This window comes from Pseudochaenichthys georgianus, chromosome 15 (genome assembly GCF_902827115.2).
Source record: "Pseudochaenichthys georgianus chromosome 15, fPseGeo1.2, whole genome shotgun sequence".
NCBI classification, from domain to species: Eukaryota; Metazoa; Chordata; class Actinopteri; order Perciformes; family Channichthyidae; genus Pseudochaenichthys; species Pseudochaenichthys georgianus.
In genome coordinates, this window is record NC_047517.1 from 12,568,966 (window position 1) to 12,592,957 (window position 23,992).

Below are 23,992 nucleotides of genomic sequence, written 5' to 3' on the forward strand. Positions count from 1 at the left end.
TCTCAATATAATGATTTAGTTTCTGAAAATATGATCAAATGTTCGCAGACTGAAAATAAGATAGCAAAATAATGATTTAACATCTCAAAAATAAGAGTATAATGATGTATCTCAAAGTAATTAATAACTTATCTGAAATGATGACATACTGTATATAACAAAGTTATTATTTTTTGAGGAACTAAATCATAATAAAAAAATGTTTTACTGGCACAAATAGGCTTCCAAAGCTTCAAGTCTTTTTTTCTTTATAGAATCCATACAACTACACAAAACACAAGCTTTTTTTAACAAATGTCTTCCTTTGTGATGCTTAAGTATCAGCAAACCTCTTGTCATACAGTATATATATATTTTATCTTGTCCTCCAGCCCAGGTACTTGAACGAGGCTCTGCTGATGATGGCCAAAGTGCACTTTGTGCAGGGTCGCTACCGGGACGCCCAGGGAATGTGTGCCAGGGTGGGTCTGGACGAGCTAACGCGGGATGAGCAGCCGACCTACCATCTCCGCCTGCTGGCCGAGGCTTTTGTCATGAAAGGTACCTGAATCCGCAGGCAAATCATAGGGCCGTTTCAAACACTTTTTCCCCTTTTCCCCCTACATAAATGTCCTTGATGATCCCATTCCTAATCACAGCCCTAACACCACAATGACCTTGTATGGGGTTTGGAAGTGAAGTGGAAGGGAGAGTCGGGGGCTGAAGAAATCCAATCTGTGGAAATGAATGTAACACGGCTGGAAAACATCAGCTTGATTTGACAGATAGTTATATGTCAGTTACCCCTGCAGCTTGTGGAGGACACTGATGAGGTGAAAGGAGAAATTGGAAAAGATTGTTCACAAAGATGACCTTTGTGTTTCCTCTCGAGTTGCCTCTCCTGATGCCACTTCATGTACAATAACACCTCAGTTATAACATTTATAATGGGATGGACTCGGAGTAAAGTCACAGGGAACAGATTAAGAGTGATTTCTATACAGATGCTGTTTTAAAAATCAGATGATTGTGAGTCACATGTCGAGGAAGCATTTACTATTACTCACAGTCACTCACTTACTTAAGCTGTCGTAGTAGTTTCATTATAACACATTCTTCTCTGGGTCACTCCACTCCAGTTAGATACAATCTTAAGTATGTTGTCTATTTTGACACATTGAATAGCAGCATTGTCAAAGGTCATCGGTCACATCCACACAACATTACATAGCGTGTTGTCTCTGAGCTCTGGATAATCTTGTTACGCTCATAATCATCACGTCATTACACTCCCTGTTTCCTATAATGGGACATGACCTCATGCTCTTGAAACAGGAGCATTTCATTACATTAACTGTTAGATTTTCATTTCCTTTTGATTGTTTTGAACCCACTGCATGATATTTCAGCGGATTGTGTTCATGTTACTAGAGAAAACAGATCGGATCCGTTGGGGGTTGCATAGCTTCTTCCCATGTTCTTTTGTGTACATATTAATTTGGGAATGAAGTCCGAAGTGAATATTTGGATGATGATGTCTTGTCTGTCGGCAGCTGCCTGCTTATTTGATTAGGCCTGGCGTCTGGCCTGAGGCTGCTGTCTGTCACAGGCATCGGTCTAGCAAAGTTCCTGCTCGCTCTATTTATTTGTACCAATAAGTCCACTAACGGACGTCAGACCGGCATCTGGAACAGGAGCACCAGGCTCACATCTTCCACTGTGTACCAGCACTGCATCTATCTGTAAACACAATATGCAAATAAAATAGGGAAAAAACATTAAAGAAATTAAGATTGAAGTTCGGTTTGGATGAAAAAATCTATTAGGATTTGGATCTCAGAATGATTCTAAATTGAACTTGTGTAAAAAAAAATTGTTATTGAATATTTCGGGTTTCTAATCATCTTTACCTTTCTAAAGAAGTTGAATAATGTGTACGAGTGAGTAACAATGCACATCCTGCATGCCAACAGTGTGAGAATTATGTATATAATAATATAGAACAATATTATTTTATCATGTGAACTGCACCCGTCTTGTCTGTTACCTCATTCACACCAACGGTGTTTCTGGGCCGGTTCGGAGCTGGAGCTTGAAAAGCACCGGGTTTTCCTGTTCACACCGCAGCAGAGCGCGTCTTAGCTCCGGAATCCGGTTCATTTCGAGCACCAAAAAAGTGTCCGGCCAGAGCAAAAGCACTGCATACGTCACGCTTACGTCGAGGCGGGGGCAGGGGCGGGATCAACTCCTGAACAACAACAAAAAGCCGGCGTTTTATCCTGTTTGTACACAACGATGGAGAAACTTAACAAGCAGCAGTGGTCCACTGAAGAGACCAGCTACCTACTGGAAATCTGGTCTTCCGAAGAGGTACAGAGGAAGCTGGATTACAATTGGCCATTGTTGTTGTTGTCGGTGTGAGCTGTGAGGGGTTTCCGCGCAGTTTGGCTTTATGAAGCAGGCACGCAAACGGTTACGTCATGACGCAAACGATGACGCAATGACGCAGCACCAGTCGGACTCTGGGCTGTGTGAAAAGAGCCGGAGCTAAACCGAAGAACCGGTTCTGAACCTGAAAAGCTCTAGCACGGAGCTTGAACCGGAGTTGCGTTGGTGTGAATGAGGTATATAAGAAGCCCGTAAACAAAGTTGAGGATTAAGTGTTTAATAGTGAATGCACAACGATAAATATCATCAACTGATTTTTAAAAACAAGTTTAAAAAAAGTCACAGCTCGAATGCAAAAAACGAACTCCCTCCTTTTTTCTTGCAACAACAAAGAAATTACATTTAACCATTTATCTTCTGCTGTATGATACATAAGAAAATATGTATATTTTCTCAACATTTATCGAGTTTGAAACAAAAGTGTGTTCAGTACTTTTTGTCAATTTTTAATTTTATTAGTCATCTTTTAAAAAAATGTTAAAGGTGGGGTAAGTAATTCACTTCAGAAACACTTCTTGTTATATTCCATGGAATGCTCTTAACATCCCGATAGCAATGAATATATTAAATGCTTTGACAATAAATACATAAAAACATTTCATCTGTGGAAGCCGTGGTACTGTAAAAAGCACGACCAATCATCTGAGCCGGCCCGGCTAAAATAACTGGATGGCCTACCTGCCTGTCAGCCTTCCATCTCGTGCACAAACTTATCTCGTGCCCTCATTGGTCATGTGCGCGTTCGTGTGTGTTGGAGGAGGGGCTCTGTAAGGAAGTCTGAAGGGTCCGTGTACGTTTTGTTAGTTTGATTTTTCGTTTGAACCAAAAGCCAAAAAACGAAAATACCAGGTTGCGTTCCAATAGTCCATTTAGCTTAGGAACCTCATAAGTGCCGTTCCAATTCTCTATGAAAGGAAAGGAGGTTTCAAACTTCCTTTATAACCTCCTTTAGCTTAGGAACCACTGGACCTCCCTTACCGAAAGGAAAGGAGAAAATGCTGCCCCACAATGCATTGCAGCCGCAGAATTTGCCGTCACTCAACAGTCGGCCGTTCACGGAAACAACCGATTATGACCGAGAAATGATATCATGAAAGTTACGGTGCTTATTAAGCATTTTAAAACATAGGTGGTAAGTTGCCAAAGTGCTTTGTTCTGAACGTTCATCAGTATTATAATCAAAAAGAGAAATATGAACGTTAGTTTTTACTGAAATGATCAAATAAAGTCAACATCTCACAGTCTTTACTGAGCTATGTGGTGTTTGTTCAACTTTTAAAAGATGTTTGAATGGTGATATACACAGTGATAGATGTTAAGGACTAACGTTTATAATAAATACATTTTTATTGATTTTAAGATCTTTTCATAGTTCATACAATCATACGTATTGGGATCATTTGTATTAATGTGGACCGGAGGGAGAGGGTGACGACGAGCATAAGTTTCACTTTCCTTTTTTATTTCAATTCCAACTTTGGTCATGAAGAATATGTTTCTCTGTTGTCCACGTTCATAAAGCAAAGCAGCAGCATCAGAGCACGGTGCAGAGTCTCTAGATGAGTTTACAGTAGTCCCTCGTTCTTATTAAACATCCATGTTGTAGTCCGTTGTATAGAAAACTGTAGTTTCCATAGTTTCCCCACAGCAGCAGACGCACATTCATGACGTCCGCTGGCGCATCATAAACACGTCGGATAGTGAAAGTGCATTCGGATTCTCTAAAGTACCGCAGTCTCTTCTCCTAAATACTTTTGAATTCTCCTATCCAATATCCCTTAACCCCGTGACGTTTCACTCAGAGGTCAAGGAATAGGAGATAGGGTTAGAATTTAGGAGCTGATTTTTGGATTATCGGAACACAACCCCAGCCTTTTTTCGTTTTTGATTTAAAACGGAAAAACGGAAAACCAAAGCCGTTTTCCCGTTTGTGTTGTCTGAATCAAAAGACGGATAACGAGAAAACCTAATAAAAAAAAGTCTGTACGTTTTGTTAGTTTTTTCGTTTGAACCAAAAAACGAAAATACCAGCCTTTTTTCGTTTTAAATCAAAAACGAAAAAACGTGAAACCAAAGCCGTTTTCCTGTTTATGTTGTCTGAATCAAAAAACGGATAACAAGAAGACCTAATAAAAAAAAACGGTCTGACCACCACTCCGGTTAAGATCAGGGGGGCCGTTCCTCCCAATCACACCCCTCCAAGTGTCTCCATCATTGCCCACATGTGCGTTGAAGTCTCCCAGCAAGACTAAAGAGTCCCCTTCAGGAGCCCCATACAGGACTCTTTCCAGGGTCTCCAAGAAGGCCGTATACTCTGAACTGCTGTTGGGTGCATAAGCACACACAACAGTCAGAGTTTTCCCCCCCATAACCCGCAGGCGTAGGGAGACGACCCTCTCGTCCACTGGGGTAAACTCCAACAACGAAGCACCCAACCGGGGACTTGTGAGTATCCCCACACCCGGCCGGTGCCTCACACCTTGAGCAACTCCGGAGAAGAATAGAGTCCAACCCCTATCCAGAAGTAAGGTTCCAGAGCCGACACTGTGTGTAGAGGTGAGCCCAACCAGATCCAACTGGTAATGCTCCACCTCCCGCACAAGCTCCGGCTCCTTCCCCCCCAGAGAGGTGACGTTCTATGTCCCCAAAGCCAGCTTCTGTCGCCCGGGTCTGGTCCGTCGAGACCCTCCGCTTTCACTGGCACCCTTCTGGCAGCGCACCCTACCCCATCGCTGTTTCCCGTAGGTGGTGGGCCCGCGGGACGGAGAAGCGGAGGTGTTGCCCACGTTGCCTTTTCGGGCTGGGCCCGGCTGGGCTCTGTGGCAAGCCCGGCCACCAGACGCTCGCCGACGAGTCCTCCTTCTGGGCCTGGCTCCAGAAAGGGACCCCGGGCTTCCTCCGGGCCGGGTGTCCTCACTTCTTGTTCTTGTTTCTTATGAGGTCTTTTGAACCAATCTTAGTCTGCCATAACAAACACCATGTTCGAACATAAGGATGCTCATAAGTGTACGTGTTACCAGAGCACCCTAGGCAGAAGGTCCATGATCGATTTCGTTATCGTATCATCGGACCTAAGGCCGTATGTTTTGGACACTCGGGTAAAGAGAGGGGCGGAGTTGTCAACTGATCACCATCTGGTGGTGAGTTGGGTCGAGTGGCGGGGGAAGCCTCTGGATAGACCTGGTAAGCCCAAACGTGTAGTTCGGGTGAACTGGGAACGTCTGGAGGAGGCCCAAGTTCAGGAGGCCTTCAACTCACACCTCCGGCGGAGCTTTTCAGGCATTCCTGTGGAGGTTGGGAACATTGAACCAGAGTGGTCGGTGTTCAAAGCCTCTATTGCCGAAGCCGCGGCGGGGAGCTGTGGTCTCAAGGTCCTAGGTGCCTCAAGGGGCGGTAACCCTCAAACCTCCTGGTGGACACCGGTGGTCAGGGAAGCCGTCCGACTGAAGAAGGAGGCCTTCAGGGATTTGTTATCCCGGGGGACTCTCGAAGCAGTTGTAAGGTACCGACAGGCCCGAAGGGCAGCAGCCTCATCCATGGCCGAGGCAAAGCAGCGGGTGTGGGAGAAGTTCGGAGAAGACATGGAGAAGGACTTTCGGGCGGCACCAAAGTTGTTCTGGAAAACTGTCCGACACCTCAGGAGGGGGAAGCAGGGAACCATCCAAGCTGTGTACAGTAAGGATGGGACATGATGTCCTCTGAGAAAGGGCAGAAAGCGTTTTTAGGGTGAGGAACACCGCTAAAAGCTCCAGGTAATTTATGTGCGCCCGCTCACCGGACGACCTTCGTAAATACCTCCCCAGCCTGTCAGACATGCGTCCGTGGTGACCACCTTCCGTGAAAGGACAGCACCCATAGGCACGCCCCGTACTAGAAAAGTCGGGTGCAGCCAGTGGCGCAGTGCCATTACGCCTTTCACAGTAACCATCACTCTCCGCGCGCCATGACGCGCGGGGTTTAGTTTTAGAGCGGCTACCCAGCGCTGAAACTCCCTCATGTGTAAGCGTCCCAGTCGTACGACCAGGATGGCTGACGCCATGAGCCCCAGTAACCGCAGGCATGATCTGAAGAGAACATGTTTGCGCAGCTGGAAATGAGCGAGACAAGGTCTGAAAGCTTTCACTCTTTCCGCTGACTGGCGGTCAGGAGGTAAAGAGCACCGAGTTCAGTGGAAACCCAGGAAGAGTACAGTCTGTGCTGGGCACAACATGCTCTTCTCTGTGTTTATTATGAAACCCAGGTTGAGCAGGTGCTTTACGAGGACATTTGTCTGCGTAATAGCCTCCTGCTCCGACTGTAAGAGAAGCAGCCAGTCGTCTAGGTAGGTCGCCAGGCGAATACCCTGTTGTCTTAACGGGGCTATCGCGGCTTCCGTACATCGTACAAACACTCTTGGACTGAGAGACAGACCGAAGGGAAGTACTCTGTATTCGTAACAGATCCCCTGAAATGCGAACCTCAGATATTTCCTGTGTGGGTAATATACTGGGATGTGGAAATACGCATCTTTCAGGTCGACTGATGTAAACCAGTCGTTTTGTCCCATGAGACGCAGCAGAGATGTGTGAGTGAGCATTCTGAATTTGTATCTTTTTAGATATTTGTTCAGAACCCTAAAATCCAGTATTGGCCGAATTCCGTTCCCTCCTCGTTTGGGAACGAGGAAATACTTGGAATAAAAGCCGCTCTGACTCTGCTCGGCGGGTACTATAGATATAGCCCTCTTTTCTAGAAGTGAGAGGATCTCTCTCTCTAGAATATGGGCTGACTCTCCTCGGGCTTGTGAATATATGCCCGAGAAGCGAGGGGGGGTGACAGCAAATTGGAGTCTGTAGCCCCGTGTTACTGTCTTGAAAACCCAAGCAGATGTTGTGAGCATCTTCCACTGCATGCTCCTTAGAGCCAGCGGAGATGTCACGTCTCTTACCCTCTGAGTCTCTATTTGTTGTGTTATGGGGCCCTCTAGTGTCTGAACACGGTGGTACCCCATTTCAACAATCCCCACCGACACTGCGCATGCGCGTGACGGTGGTGCCTTCACAGACCCGTCTATTATCCGCCTTTTGAGAGAGGCCGTAGCTGCTCTCAGAAGGGGAACAGTTGACAGACTGTTTATTGTTTTTATTGTTTTTATTTAAAAAAAATTGAGCTGCGCCCTTGGCCTGAAGCCTGGATGCGTCAGCGGAAAATGGTTTATGTGAGAAACAACAACAATATTGTGACATGTGTTTTTGAGGTCTTGAGGATGGTGTTGAGGCATCTCTCGAGGCATCGGGAACACATCTAGAGCTGGGGAACCGTGGACTTCCAGCTCTGTCACAGAGGGGAGAAGGGGGGGCTGTCAGGCCGCCCGCTTCTTCTTCCTCGACTGCTGGCCGAAATTCTGGGTTGGCTGCGCCTGGGCTGCAGCCGGAACCGGAGATTTTCTAGGCCAACTTGCCCTCGTCTCCTGCCTGGGCTGGGGACTTGGGCGGGCTGCGACCTCTGCTGTTTCGGTACTTTGAACCGAGCAGGGTTCGAGGCAGCTTGGGCGAAGGACTGCCGCTGTGAAGGCAGCGGCTGGACCCTTCGGGGGAGACAGAGGTGGAGGGCCTCGTCCTCTTTCTTTTTGGACACGCATCTCCTCTGCATGGAGGCGAGAGAGGAGCCGAAAATCCCCTCGGGAACGATGGGCATGTCTAGCACATCCTCCTTTTCCCGGTCTGGGAGGTTGGTGAGGTTGAGCCATCTAGCTCTTTCCTGCACCACCATGATCCCCATTGCCTTGCCCGTGGCCTGGACGGCGCAGCGTTGAACACGAAGACAAATGTCTGTGATCGCGGACATTTCGTCCAGAACGGCCGGTCCAGGATTGCTTGACAGATCCTCGCAGAGCTCCGCTTGGTATGCGGTTAGCAGCGAGGAAACGTTCAAAGCCCTGGCGGACAACGCTGCGGCTCGGTAGGACCGTTCAGTCATGGTCAAATCAACGGACATGAGGGGGTCCTGTCCCGACAAGCTAGCTTGACGTGCTAACCGTCGGCGGAGGCTCTTTACGGTGAAGCGGGCACAATGCCCGTATGAGCCGGGGTTGTCAATAGCCTCCTGGGCGTGTTCCAGCCCGAGGCAGGACGAGCAGACCTGGTGTGAGTCTGTGCCTGATATTTTCAACCCGCAGCCGCAGAGCCGAGCCTCCGAGTTCCTGACTCCTCTGGTGTGAGGGAGAGAGGCGTCCATCTTGTTCGCCACGTGGCGTGAAGAGGACCCGCTCATAACAGGTATCCGGAGAAAAAAAGAACGGTGTAGATCTTTTTTCTCAAAGAATATTAACTGGTGTGTTAATATTTTTTTATCTTTTCCTCCTCTGTGAGAGAAAAAGAAAAGACGTCCTCGCTAGCGTGGTGTCGGTAGTGAGGGAAAGCAAGCTAGCAACAGGTGTGTTGTTAGCTTGAAAAAATCAAAACCTTACCTTAATTTCCGAGGAAAGAAACGGCGAGGTCGATTGTAATACTAACTGGTGTGTTAGCATTAACAGTCTTCTTGCAAAGCAGAAGAGTAGCCGGCGAGCGCCCGTCGACCGAAAGTTAGCTTTGGGTTCAGTCTGTGGACTGTTAAGCTAGCCCGGCTACCATCGAGATGTGCTCTGAAGCGAGAAGAGGTGTTTGAATGACGCATGCGACGTAGCGCAAGCTACTTATAGGGGGTGGATTCCCTGACGCTGACGTTAAGATCACCAGCCAATCAGGATTGGCGTAATGAGATTGATGCTTCTGTTTGCTCCGCGAGTGTTATGAATGAGAACGTATATTCACTAAACCTTTTTTAATGATTTACTATAATTTAGAAAGGTTTTTGTGAGAAATCATTTCAAAAGTAAACTTATTTTTCATCTTATAATTAAATTTGAAATGTTTGCACATAACATTATTAATGTATACATTTGTATCAATTTAAAAAAAATTATGAATCCATTTATTTTATTGTATTTCCTTGAGGCTGGGGAAGATATCATGTAGTTCATCAGGCAAATGTTCTAAGGCAAGTAAGTATACGTATAACATGGAAAAGGAAATAAAATAGGTTTCATAGGAGGATGTGGATTTATTTTCTCTCACCTTGTAATTACACAATCAAACCCTCATCAAACTTAGCAGAAGTGGCTTGATTTTGTTCTCAGCAGGGGATTTTGACAGAGGATTTCTCAAAAATACACAGTAAAAGTACTTCAATGTATTGTTAGTAGTAGGCTAACTAATACAAAGTCAAACAGTATCAATTTCATTAAGAACTAATGGTAAAATTATATTTGTATCATTCATCAAAGATAGCAGAACAACATGCATTATGTAGGCTACTATGGAGGGGACTGATTGAGGATTACTCACAAAGTACACAGTAAAAGTACTTCATTTTATTTCTGGTAGAAGTCAAACTAGTACCGAGTCCAACAGAGTCAGTTTCCTTAAGAACTTGTGGTAAAACATATTTGTATCACTCGTCAAATATAGCAGGAATGAAGAGCAGCTAATTTGAAAAAACAAACGCGAGAGACGGCGGAGTTGACCGCAGTGCAGAATCGCTGTATAGTTTAAATCTCCTAACAATGTTGTCCATTTTAGACATAGGCTTATTATATTTACAGGATTAATAACATCCATTTTCTGGGCTCAATCTGTGTCTTGGCCATTTTCGTTGTGATCGCCAAATTCACCTTGTTTATAATATTATCACCGCTTTTGTTTTGAAATCACTTCCGTGAGTTTCGCTCCGCCCCTCTCTCCAAGGACCATTAGACCATTTAGTAAGGTAAAAAGCAAAAAGCAAAAAGGCCTCTCAAACGCTCTTCCGTTTACGTGTTTAATAAAGAAAAACAATTGGACGGTACATACACGGATTCTGAAGGAAGGGGCAGATTTTTTCCGGTTGTGTACTTTCAAATTCTAGCGCACTCGAGCTGGTTTCTCCATTCTTACCTACCCTACCTTTAAGGACTGAAATGTGTCAGTATTTTCTAATTTATCTGTAATACATGCTTTAAAGAATTTTGAAAAATGTGTTCTATCTTACCAAATATTGATAATTATAATCAGGTTTACCGTTGAGTACAATTGATCAATGATGTGTAATATTTATCTGGAGTACATTTTATTTTGAAAATCTGACAGTCGTTCGTATTATTAATTTGGATATTTTCAGAAAAGGCACCTGATTAATCCTTTTACTTTTAATCACACAACAAGACACACATTTAAATGTCCTACTAATTATGAACTGACAATCGTAGTTTTTGTGGGATAAAGTATATTGTACACATGATTTACTGTATTTTCATTTCATTTCAAACCTTTATTTATACAGATAAATCCCATTGAGATCATTGATCTCTTTTTCAAGGGAGACCTGCTCAAGTAGTTCCACATGAAACATAAAAACATAAACAGAACATATCTTGTGTGTTCACTGCAGTATAACCCGCTAACGTAGCCAGCAGGATAAGTAAACCCTTCTTTTGAAGCAGTTTGTTGTTGAATGGTAAGTGCAGGTCTGATGGTGTGATGTCCCGTTGTGTCTCAGGTCTGTCTCTGGACCATCAGACGGTCTCCGCAGTGTCTCGTGTCCGCCTGTCAGAGAGGGAGGAGGAGAGTCTGTGCTGTTACCTGAGGGCGTGTGACGCTGCTCTGTCTTACCTGCAGGAGCTCGATAAGGTGGATCTTTAGACGTGTGCAGTGTGCTTTCATGTGTGTGTGGGGTTATGCAGTCCCTTTATGGAGGAGTATCAGGGGAAAGCTTAAGGCGGAAGATCTGTTTTTATTTAGCATTTAGATAATACAATGAAATTGTTAAGAATGGAGTCAGACTTCGAGTTTTGTACATACCAAAAAAGTATGGAGGGAGAAAAAATAAATAAATGTTGTACATTGAGGATAACGAAAAAATGGTAAAAATATCAAGAATTTAAATATTGAGAATATATTAATCTATATGTACTAGCATTAGCTCGTATATTAAAAGTAGGTCTTTATTCTTAACTTTTTCAACTTTCAACTTTATTTTGACTTTATTTTACTACATTTTAGCTTCATTATTTAATTTTAAATATAATCCTATAATTTGTCAGCTTTATTTTGGCCATTCAAATGTTATTCTTTAAATGCAAAATCAAAAATAAATCGTCATCCTCTGATTGTTTTCTCTTATAGTACCTAAATACTTTTCAGCAGTACTTGTACTTGGTAAGGTCCCATGTCATGGCCATTTCTACTGATCATAATTCCATTGTTGAAGTCTACTAAAATAGATTTACATTGTGCAATTTTCCAAACTCACATTGGTTTCTCATACAGCACCTCTGTATATGTTTATTCACTCTCTGTCCTAAATGGCTTGTTGGAACTCCTACCCCCCCCCCCCCCCCCCTCCCTATGAGCCCAGTGGCCGACTGCGAGAGAGCGAGACACAGCAAAACCCAGCCCGAATCCAGTCCGAAACCAGCCCGAGCACACATACACACCCGCAGCCTGACTGGGAGTTTGTGTGTGTGCTCACACACAGACTCGCCGCGTCCCGTCCTCTCAGGGAGGAGAAATCGGCTGCAGCTGAGAAAAGATTGAGTGTGTGTGTGTGAGGAAGTAACGTAGCGGACGTAACGTAACTGCTCCACGGATTGGTCCATTTGGGTATGGGCACGTCACTGTACCCACGAAGAAAACAATGGAAAAAGAGAAATCCCCAACGAGGCATTCTGGGGCAGCACAGACAGGTATTTTCTGTATTAGAGTTTTACTCGCTACAGGGTGTACTTTGAGGGTTTGTGACTTTGCAGACCGTTTACATGCAGAAAAACCTTCATATCACACAAGGGGACGGGTAATAACCGGAAAAGCATGACATGGGACCTTAAAAACATTTTTTGAACTTACCTAATATATATATATATATATGGTGAAATAATGAAATGTTTATGATATTTTCAGACAATATCAACGCCTCACAGTAAGACAGCCAAATCCAGTACGCTCCCTCAACCTGTGGAAATGGACCTGGGCTACTTCCTGCAGGCGTCTTTACAGAGCGCGTACCTCTGTCTGCTGCAGAGGGGGTGAGTCTAACAACACTAGGCCAACATTTCATGATTCCAGCCTTTTCCTTGTTAGAAGAATACAAATTACATGCAGTCTAACATATTAATTGTTCTTTCATTTAAAAGAAGAAAGTCTTCAGCCTGGATTTAAAAGAAGTGAGAGTCGCAGCGGATCTGAAGTTTTCCAGATAAATGGAGCATAAGAACTAACTCTGCTTCTCCATGTTTAGTTTTGACGCTGGGGACAGAAGGCAGACCTGTCCCAAAGATACACATATTTATTTTAAACTATATTGGTCTTTATCATTCTAGATTGTTTTGGTAAAAGTTGCCAAGTATTGGAAATGTCAGCCTTAGAGATGTCTGTCTTCTCTCCAGTATAATGGACCTACATTTTTCTTATAGATTATATTGTATTTTTCTTCAACTTCACCCTCCAACAAGTGAGACGGAGCCTCGGCTTCCTGTTCCGGGGTGATGTGTGCTAGAAAATAGTTCCTTCTTGAAACTGCTAACAACATTTATTTTGAGGTTTTTTTTATATTTTCTAACGGGTTATGTCTTTGCCACTTTAAGCACCAGGGCCCAGGAGTTCAAAACTTTGAATCCCTATCTGATCAGATCAGATTTGGATTTTGGGAAGTTCAAAACCAAAAAACAGGATAGGATCACTTTGATATCCGATCAGATCAGGAAATCCAATCCAAGCTTTAATCTGGATCAAATCTTCAAAATGGGTAGTTCAAACCGACAACACAGGATTGGGATCAGTTTGATCCCAAAAAACTGGATTATCCTGATCCCACCAGAGGGGTGGATTTCCAGTGGATTTCCAGTGGATTACCAGAGCAAAATGTACTGTACAATTTATTTTAAAATATGTTTCAATTTAAATAAGATGGCAAAGTTTGTTAACTGAAATAATACATAATTTTTAGCCTTCATGGGAAATACATTTTATTTTTCATTTGTTGGTCACGTTTGTGGTGACCTATTTTGTTTTCAACCAAATGTTGACCACATAAATGTTTATACTCATAAAAGTATCACAACAAAGATTGTCAAGCACAAATGTAATTTAGATTAAAGAAAAAATATCTTCAACAAAAAAAAAGTCCATCATCTGTCATCACCTTTCAAATTTAAAAATATAAATAGACATTATAGATGTCTCTGCAATGTGGTCTCTTGTCTTTCTTGTATTATTTTTCATATCCACTAGATGGCGATCGGTAGGATTAAAGCACTGATATTCAGGATCTAGGAATCTTGAAAAGTCGTAATCTGGATCAGGCTGATCCTATCCTGAATTGCTTTGAAATACTGGGACAAAATCTGGCCGATTTGTCTGATCCTGGATCACAAAAAATGGGATTTCAAAATCTGATCGGATCTGATTGGGACCATAAGACCACGGCCATGTTGTTTTATGACATTCAAAAGAAGGCAGATAACTCTAAAAGTACTTTTCAGCCATGAGATGCAATACCTATGGCTATGAGGCTCACTAAATCATCAGGTGAAAAGTTTATAAAATATAACTGCTTCTTAAGTCTGGGTAACATTACAAAAAAAGCCAAGAACATGTATCTTTTCAAAGATTTTGATTGTATAGTTTGTAGTGAGCCTTATATAACAACCAACTGGAAGTCTAATTTATGTACCTATGTTTACTCTACATTACATTACTAGTCATACACAATTATTGATGACTTGAGTCCTTTCCTTCAGGATTGATTGTAACGGAGGGAACCTTGGGCTTTTTTGTCTGTTGTAGAAACTGAGGCGGAGAAGAAATAAAGGAAAATCTTTTAATAAGTGTACCACTTGAACACTTGACCTCAGTGAAGCAGAGATGCATTTTCATTTGTGACCAGCAGGTGTCAGTGTGCTCTTGGACTCAGAAAACAAATGCACCATGTGTTGGATATTCTGTTTTTAGTGTATTAGATACACCTAGCTCAAAATAATAGAAGCTCATCCAATCATGGAGGTTATAATGTTCTGTTTTTGATCAAACGGACATAGAGAGGTGTTAAAATAGAAATATTTATACGGTGGATAAAATACTGAAAAACCTTTAATAGACACTTGCATCTGAGTGTATTACCACAATCATAGAAATCCAAATCCAAAACAGTTTTATTGGCATGCATGTTCGAGTTACATTATTACTGAAAAGTTTTACACAAGAAAAGTACATCTAGAAAACGTATATATTTATAAACTTCTTTCAACTGTTTTTTATGACAAGCTGTGACGCCCAATATGTTAAGCAAATTGCTGTTAGAATATAAGCCACTTATTATTTATTATAGTATGATATTAATAGTTTTGCCTCTAGCCATAATATGACACATCTTGTTGCAGCTTCTTCTGCGTTATATATATGCCACCTTCTTAAACTGATAAACGCCTTCTTTGTGTGTGTGTGTGTGTGTGTGTGTGTGTGTGTGTGTGTGTGTGTGTGTGTGTGTGTGTGTGTGTGTGTGTGTGTGTGTGTGTGTTTGTGTGTGTGTGTGTGTGTGTGTGTGTGTGTGTGTGTGTGTGTGTGTGTGTGTGTGTGTGTGTGTGTGTGTGTGTGTTAGTCATCTCGCACAGGGTGCTCACCAACTGCGTAGGGTGCTCAGGGTGGTGGAGTCACGAGGGTCTCAGAGCTTCAGGAAGGTGAGTAGTGATACACTCACACACACACACACACACACACACACACACACACACACACACACACACACACACACACACACACACACACACACACACACACACACACACACACACACACACACGCGCGCGCACACACACACACACACACACACACACACACACACACACACACACACACGATGGTGATGTTTGTATTCCTTTAAAGCAGGCCTCTGCTTTACTTGCTTAATTTCAAAAATACATGTAGCTCTTTTTGCATATAATTCTTATTTACTCTACTTGAAGCAAACAATGACCACTCAGAGGAACTTATTCATGCGAAATAACAGTGATTATAATTCCATATACAAAAGATACAATTGTATAGCAACTATAGTAATTGTAGTACAATGTATTATTGCCTTTACCTTATAATGTGTTATGATAATTGTTATAAAGCATTCTGTATAGTGAGTGCTTAAAACTGTATTTATACAGTGCTGTGTGCTGATTATAAGTCAGTTTATAATCCATTAGACATTAGCAACATAGAAAGTATTAATATCTTATATGATGAAAAAAAAGAATACTGCTACTACGTTATATATCATTGCATCATTCTCTCATCTGTCTGCTCATCATCTCGTTAATACATTGTTGTTTCCTTTAGTCTGCAGCGAGGAAGCTAGCAGAGGTGCTGCTGAGCTTTGTGAGTGAGGACAGCTACTGGCCCCCGCTGGGCCCCCCACCTTCAGCCTGGCTCCACAGAGAGGGGGCCGCCGCCTCCAAAGACGCCGTCTACCCCACTGTTAAACCACCGCAGCGCTACAGCACTGACAGGTCTGTTTGGATTATTTCTAATGTCAATACCTTTTGTTGTGTTTCATGCTACTTGTCTTAATTATTCCTCTTAATTCTCTTATTATTGTGATCCTACCATCAGTGTACTTTGAGCAATTGCTTAACAATTTTTTTGTTACTCCTTTGTGTCCAAGATTATTTTGTCGAAATTGCACTTTCAGCAGGTGTTGTATCAGTTGTGTGCAAGATAATATCCTCCAATTGTGGGGCTCGTCAGTTGGCGCCAACACCCTTTATTCAAGTGTGTTTTGTTCTAAAGACTATGAGTCATCATCAGGGACAGGGAGGGGACAGACTTCCCCCAGAGAGCTCAGAGGGTACCTGTTTACACGGTTTACACTGGGTCAGTCAAGGTGAGCAATCCCAGCACACCTCTCCTCCTCTCATCAGTGGGATGTATTACTGTACTCATATAAAGAAGCACAAAATAAATACTAGGCATTTAATGCTTGTGAAAATATAAATATGCATATGGCATAAAATAAATACTTATATTGGTTTGTTTTTTAAAAGGCAAGTACTACAATGAAAAAGAAAAAAATGCACCTGTGATTTTCTTCAATAAGCCCTTTAGCCCAGTGTTCAGGTGAAATGGGAAAATGATCTTTAAATCATCAGCCATCATTTGGCCAAGTTACTCAGTACAATAGTCCCTGTGTTGCACACATGTTGAAACTAGAAAAACATTATATGGCATTTGTTTGTAGCCTTTATTTAACCAGGTGAAAATCCCATTGAGATCAACGATCTCTTTTTCAAGGGAGACCTGCAGCACATTGGTTACACATAAAAACAACAGAAAACAAAAAGGACATCAATACAACATAATTACAGGGGTATACATTAGCAACCTATTCACAATGACAGATATCTAATAACATTTCATTTATCCGAGCTTTAAAATGATGCAAGGGAACCAAAATGCTCAGTTTCAATTATTTTTGCATAGTGTTCCAAGCTAGAGGAGCAGCACACATAAAAGCTTTAGTACCTAAAACAATCCTAGCACTTGGCACATGTAATACAAACACATCCTAGGATCTCAGGCAATAGCTATTTGCCACTCTCTGTGAGATCAAGGAGCATATATAAGTTGGTAGTTTATCCAACATGGCTTTATAGATAAACATGTACCAATGACTGAGCCTCCGTACAGTTAGTGAAGGCAAACCGGCCTTGGCGTACAGCAGTGATCACCAACTGGCGGCCCGTGGGCCACATCCGGCCCGCCAGACATTCTCATCCGGCCCGCACGACGGGGGTGACTGTGGCGTTGGCGGAGTGGTTACTGCGTTCTCGTGAGTAAGGTGCAGTATACCGGAGTCCAACAGAGAGGCAGCAGCTGCGGGTCAGTAGACTGCGTACTGCGAAATCTTCCCTGCCTTGAAGAAGAAGTGATCCTTCGTTGTGAAGAGTCTGCTTTGTGCGCTCCACAGCAGTAGCCCTGCTGCGACAGAGTCCAACAGAGAGGCAGGAGCTGCGGGACAGTAGCCTAGAAGCAGGGTTGGGTTGTAACCATTGACTGTATATAAATGGATGGACGTAGTGTCCGTGACGTCACCCATAGGATTCTGCAGAGTTGCCGTGAAGCCCTTAGTAGGCGGAGTCGGCCACTAACGGCTCGACTGTGACGTCAGAGTCTAATCTCGCCTGCTCCAAATAAGGGCAAAGAGGCGGAGCCGAGGCGGGACCTGCTGCCTCCGAACTGGAAGTAAACAGAGCTAGCTCAGGCTAAGAAGCTAAGCTAACATAAAATACATGCATACCAAGTGACTGCTAACAGTGTAGTTCCCCTATATAAATGTTACATTCATAATCAAATGAGACAATCTGCAAGAGAATTAGCTATATTTTGTTATTCTTAATGCTTGTCAGTAGTTATAATGATGCTGTTTCAAAATCACATTAGTATGCATGAATAAGGGCCCGGTGACACGCCCCCAATGATGCAAAAGAGCTAAGTCCGTCTCCCATTGGTCAATGAGCTAAGTCCCGCCTCCCATGTCCCGCCTCCCATTCTTTGATGTGTGTTATCAGGTAGGTGTGAAATGCCCCCCTGTGTAGTGCCTTTGTTGTCTAATTCTTTGATGTGTTAATTAGGGCAGACTCTTTGAAGTTATGTTGTCTGGCCCCTGTCCCCTCACACCCCTTTGTAGTCTAGTCCATTGATGTGTGTTATAACAGGTAGGTGTGAAAAGCCCCCCTGTGTAGTGCCTTTGTTGTCTAATTCTTTGATGTGTTGATTAAGGCAGACTCTTTGAAGTTATGTTGTCTGGCCCCTGTCCCTCAGAGCCCTTTGTTATTTAATCTAATTAGCCTTTGATGTTTTGCCCTTTGATGTGAGGTGTGATTTCACACTGGTGAAAGCCTTGGATGTTAATCTAGGTGTCTCTTTGAAGTTATGCGTGAGACTGTCTACCCGCAACCTCCCAGCCCAGGCCTCTTCCCCTTTTCTCCACCCCCCTTCCTGTGGCTATGAAGCCAGCAGATAGTGGGGGTGGAATTAGATGAAGATAGAAATACACTCAAACTAAATTAAAAAAGACAGACAATTCAGCTTACCAAGTCACCATTCAAAAAATAAAAATGACCAGAGACGCCTCGAATTGGGTTTAACCAGCCTGTGACCGCCACCCGTCCGGAGCGCCAGTCAAGAAACGAATGCAGCATCGGGGCCGGGTTCAGAGTACAGCCTCTTTCTGGTCATGTGTGTTGGAGGAGGGGCTCTGTAAGGAAGTCTGAAGGAAGGGGGATATTTGTATTTGTTTGTGTACTTTCAAATTATAGCTCACTCGAGATGGTTTCTCCAAAATGACAGGTTTTGCATACATAAAAAGTGTATCTTACAGTTCCTTTAGTTGTAGGATTGTGTGAAGCAGCAGTGCAAATCGTTAAGTCTATTACCTTGTATGCACTACGACATTAACTTGGTCAAATGTAACATGTTTTCTATGAAAATGTGTTGAATGTTGTGTTTTTTCAATTAAACAACCATTACAAAATGAAAATGTGTTTTATTTTTTGCTTTCATATATAGTAATAGTATTGTAAACGAAACATTTAAAGTGTATCATGTGCTTTCATTGTATGCTCTGTTTTTTGACATTGCTTTTGGTATTTGTTCAACACATTCGCAGCAGTCGGTTAGCGGGAGATGATCTATAAGATTATTATGATCCGGTAATGGCTCTACAACACCATCCTCTAGTTTAAATTTCTTCACTTTGTTTCTTTTTCTTTTCACCTTCCTTCTTTTTGTCTTTTTCGTTTTCCGTCCTCTGGCCCCTTTTCTTTTCATTCGCATTCTGCGTTTGCTTTTTTTTTTCTCCTTTTCATGTTGCTTTTTCTTTTTCTTCGTTTTTCTTTACTTTTCCTTTTCTTTTCTGCTAATTGTCGTTTGTGATCTTGGCGAGTGGTATGAGCTATACTGTTTCTATAAAGGTTATTTATAATACCATCTTTTAAAGAAAGATATTCTTCATATGTCATGTTATCATGGTCCTCTTTTGTCCTAAATACCTTACATGGATATGATATAGAGGAGAGCTCTTCTTCGGGAACATCCTCTCCCCTACTTTGTAACATCCAGTCATTAAGCCCATATCCGTTATCCTGGTGATAATAAGGGTAGGCTACATCAGACTTTTCTCAGATCCATGGCTAGTTTTCAACGGTCGTCCTTAGTTTTATATGATTTGCTGAGTGGGTTGGGACTTATTGTGTTGAGTGGGAGGCCTCATCTGTAGAAAGTACTCTGTTTTATTAGATTTCGTAAAGCATCTGACCCTTAATGGCAGTTTGTGATTTTGAGGCTATTTCAGTGTTACAAGGCTGTTTTGAAACATTTGACAGATTTATGCTTAAATTCTCTGGTAAAGTTACTGAAAGATACACTTTTGTGTATAAAAGCTGAAAAGTAGATAATGAAGTACTTTGTGTGAGTAGATTTCGTTAAGAATCTTTGACAGATTTATGCTTACATTCTCTCAGAAAGTTACTGAAAATATACACTTTTCTTTTTAAAAAAGCTGAAAAGTAGATAATGAAGTGTGCTTTGTGTGTACAGACACACAGAAAACACTGAAAAACACCAAAAGAAGGACTGTAATACACATGTATCAGACACGCTCCCCTTGCTATAATGATGACAACAGTTTTTAGATGTAAAAAACCACTTTTTTTATTTTTCACACACAAAATCAATAGTTATACTGATTGTAGCATCCCCAGGACAGTCTCCAGCTTAGAATTCCCCATATTACTGGAGATATCGTGATGGAGTTTTTTCACTTCAGTCAAAATATTCACGTGTATGCTGTTTTCGATGCAAAGATGCATTACATCTACAACCAGAGCATACAATGAGAGCACATGATACACTTTAGATGTTTGTTTCATTTCTGAGATAATGTTACAGAATGTTTCGGAAAATGAAGATTCCAGGACCACTTTAAATGTTTCGTTTACAATCGTTTCCCAATGACCCGGAATAGTACTGCCAGAACGAACTATATCCAAAATGTCTTCCAGTTTACAAACTTCAGCCATTCTTTTTACACAGGGGTCACTACTCGTTCTGTTTTCAATCGTCCCCATCACCACACTTATTAAAAGGGTAATGACTACATTATGATCAATATATACAGAGCGTTTTGCATAGTAGTTTCCCATTTTTTATTTTACTTAAAGAAAAAAGTCACTGCATCGAACAAGTCCCTGGCTTCTTCTCCATCCAACTGCTGGTTGTTAGTCTTCTTCTTCTCCATACAACTCTGTATGGATATTTTCAAGTCTCTCCTCGAGGCATCTGCATTTTATAAGCTTGTGCAGAAAAGCATCCGAAGCGCGTCCGATCTTCAGATCATCCTCGCAAATGCCTTTTTCAATAAGACTCTGATCGATCTCAGTAATGAAGTCAGCGAGCCAAAGTCTTTTCATTAACGCTTTGTAATTGTTTCTGAAGAAGAAATCGGGCATGTCATTCCGACAACCGTGTTGCCTCTGGTCGGGGTTACTGCGTAGGCATCCTTTGCATATTTCTTCTCTGTACCGATACAGCACCCTCTCCAGAATATGAAACAACTCCGATTTCACTGTGTCCCTAAACAGAGACTTCTTGACCCGAGGAGTAGCATCAGCAGCAGTAGTACTGCGAGATTCGGGTTTCCCACATGGTGGTGTTGATGGTGGACTCTGTTCCTGGCTGCAACTCGCGGGGGGAGTGTTGGCTTTTCTCTGCTCCATGGCTAGTTTACAAAGGTCGTCTTAGCGAGGTCCTTCGTTTTAGATGATTTGCTGAGTGGAGGGTGGGGCTTATTGCGTTGAATGGAGGAGTCAATTATAGAATTGAGAGTTTTTAGAAAAAAAGTTCTTTAAGCGTTGTAGCTTTTTCATCTCATCTCCAGCAATAGGTCATCATTTAAGAACAAGTAATAGTTTTGTCAAGATTCTACAGAAAAAAGTCAAAAAAGTATAGTATGTCAGAAATATGGAAAAAGTCATATAGTATGTTGAAAATCAAAAAAAGAAAACTCAATTCAATACAAATTAATGAATATTTTACCCTGTTCTAAAGTTTTGCACCCTTAAAGAAAAACCCCTTCCTTACCAAGTACTTCATATTATACCCTTTGTTAAGTGTTGCGTACATCAAGGTGTATCTCAAAGTATCTTGGTAACATAAAATAACTAAAATATGTAAGTTTATCAGAAAAGAAAAAACCTTGTTTATCTGAACAAGTGTTGCATATACCAAAGTGTGTCTAAAAGTATCTTAGTAACACAAGAAAAAGAGAAGAAAGCGTTGATGTTAACAAAAACTGGATTGTTCCACTGAAATAATAAATAAATAATTTCAAAAAGTGCTCTTAAAAAGAACAAATGTATTCAGATAAAGTATTTTGTTAGACTATTAAGTCCACGATGGTTACATTTAACCTCTAACCCCTTTGTATTATATGTTTGTTTTCCTAATAAAGCCAGAGTCACCTGAATTAATTTTGTCTCCATACCTTTTATTTTTATTTTTTACATTTTGTAACAATCTTAAAACATTTGTAGAGAACAAACACTGTGGTTAAAATGAGTGTCTTTATGACGTCTCTCACACAGTTGGTATTTTTCACAAAATTCATTTTTAAACACATCATCTTGATACAGAGATAACACATTTTCGTAAGACAACCCCGACACTCTTTTTACATAGTTAGAATACATAATGTTTTTCTTTGAGGGGTCCTTAGTTTAAAATGATCTGGTGAGGAGGGTGTGACTTGTTATGTTGAGTGGGAGGCAGAGTCCTCTGTAAAGGTGAGATTCTTTTTCACCAGTATAATGTCCATCGATGTCTGACTCTGTTTAAAAAGTTCTTTAAGCTTTGTAGCTTTTTCATCAATCATTTTCAGCCAAGCAGTCAGAGGCACCCGCACAGATGTCTGAAAAACTCTGCATGTCGAGTTGAAATATTCCAAAACAAAATCATCAGAGGGGTCCTTCCCCCGCGTTTCCAAATGGCTTGCACGGTAATACCATCGCCCCGATGGTCCGCTTTTAGTTTCCCAGACGGTGCTTGTCAGGACTCTTCTCACTTTTGACTGCGGGGAAATAACTCTTTCTTCCTCCACATTGAGGGGTGGCGGTGACATCTCTTCTTTGATCTCGCATGCTGTCTGTGTTTCTTTGCTTTTCTTTGCAAATATCTTGTACACCGCTGGTTCCACTATGGTTTCTTGATGCACTACAGTGGTTGCGTGGAGATCTCTGGAAGACACCAGAGTTAACACAGTCCAGTCTGTTGAGGTCAGTGTCGCTTTAACACTACGGGGTCCATACGTTTCTCCATTCTTCAGATTGTAGAAATGCAGTTCATTCGCCATATAGTTGAATACATAACCCCAAACATCGCCATTTTTCAGAGTCCATTCTTCATGAAGTTCTTCGGCTGGAGGTGTCTGAACCCGGCCCAGATATTGCATTCGTTTCTTGATTGGCGCTCCGGACTGATGGCTGTACGTTGTCACAGGCGTCTCGCTGATTAAACCCATATCTATGCTTCTCTTGGCCATTTTTCTTTTTTGAAAAGTGACTTGGTGAGTGGAAATGACTGGCCTGTTATCTAGGTTGAGCGTATTTATTTTCGTCTATTTCCATCGCCTTACTTTTAAATGATCTGGTGAGGAGGGCGGGACATGTTATGTTAAGTGCAGGCGGAGCCCTTGTACAAGCTGGAGGCTTCATGGAGTGAAATGGAGCAGAAACACACATTCTTTATGGGTACAGCAAAATTCTAATATTATCCCTAGTACAACCTCACACAAACTTAATATTGGGTTTCCTTATAGTGGTGTAAAGTAATTATAAAAAGACTAAGATCATGTTTTTAAAATTGTTTTATTATTTCCCCTCTTCAGAGAGACTTTTCTTATAGTTAGTAAAAAAGTAATTACACATTAGTTCACAGTCGCTACAAATAAAAAAGAGAATATCCTCAGGTATCACTAATAAACAATATTACGACTTTCTGAGATATTTTCACACAATATACTTGTAACTTTTTTATAGGGCTTCAGATATTTTTGCATGTCTGCATAAACACGGTTTCATCTTTCTTGAAACTGTCCGTTTTACAAAAGAGTGAAGAATAATGGCTGTTTTCTGCTTCTTCATCCTCTGAATTTTCCTCCCCGTCCCTCTTCCTTCTCATCGCACAGATAGTGTTCTAAATCTGCCTACCTTCCTCTGCACTTTTGTGTATAAAAGCTGAAAAAGTAGATTATGAAGTAATTTGTTTTATTAGATTTCATTAACCCCCTGACTCTTAATGTCAGTTTGTGATTTTGAGATTCATACAGAATGTCAGTCACTGCGACACTGCAGATTTGTGTGTAATTCACTCACAAAGGAACTGTAAGATACATTTTAATGGATGCAAACCTATAGTTAATAAAAGTAATTATACATTAGTTCACAATCCTACAACTAAAGGAACTGTAAGATACA

The 23,992-nt window shown here is 41.8% G+C and overlaps 1 protein-coding gene across 3 annotated transcripts in view; it reads left to right on the top strand.

The window, feature by feature from the left end:
* ttc7a (tetratricopeptide repeat domain 7A) overlaps nucleotides 1-23,992 on the top strand; it is a 132,667-nt gene that overhangs the window by 36,157 nt on the left and 72,518 nt on the right. For all 3 annotated transcript variants that reach the window (XM_034100786.2, XM_034100787.2, XM_034100788.2), the window contains 5 exons: nucleotides 372-540; nucleotides 10,981-11,111; nucleotides 12,381-12,505; nucleotides 15,076-15,154; nucleotides 15,804-15,973. In XM_034100786.2, the coding sequence (XP_033956677.1) occupies nucleotides 372-540; nucleotides 10,981-11,111; nucleotides 12,381-12,505; nucleotides 15,076-15,154; nucleotides 15,804-15,973 (674 nt within the window). The remainder of the gene's footprint in view (nucleotides 1-371; nucleotides 541-10,980; nucleotides 11,112-12,380; nucleotides 12,506-15,075; nucleotides 15,155-15,803; nucleotides 15,974-23,992) is intronic.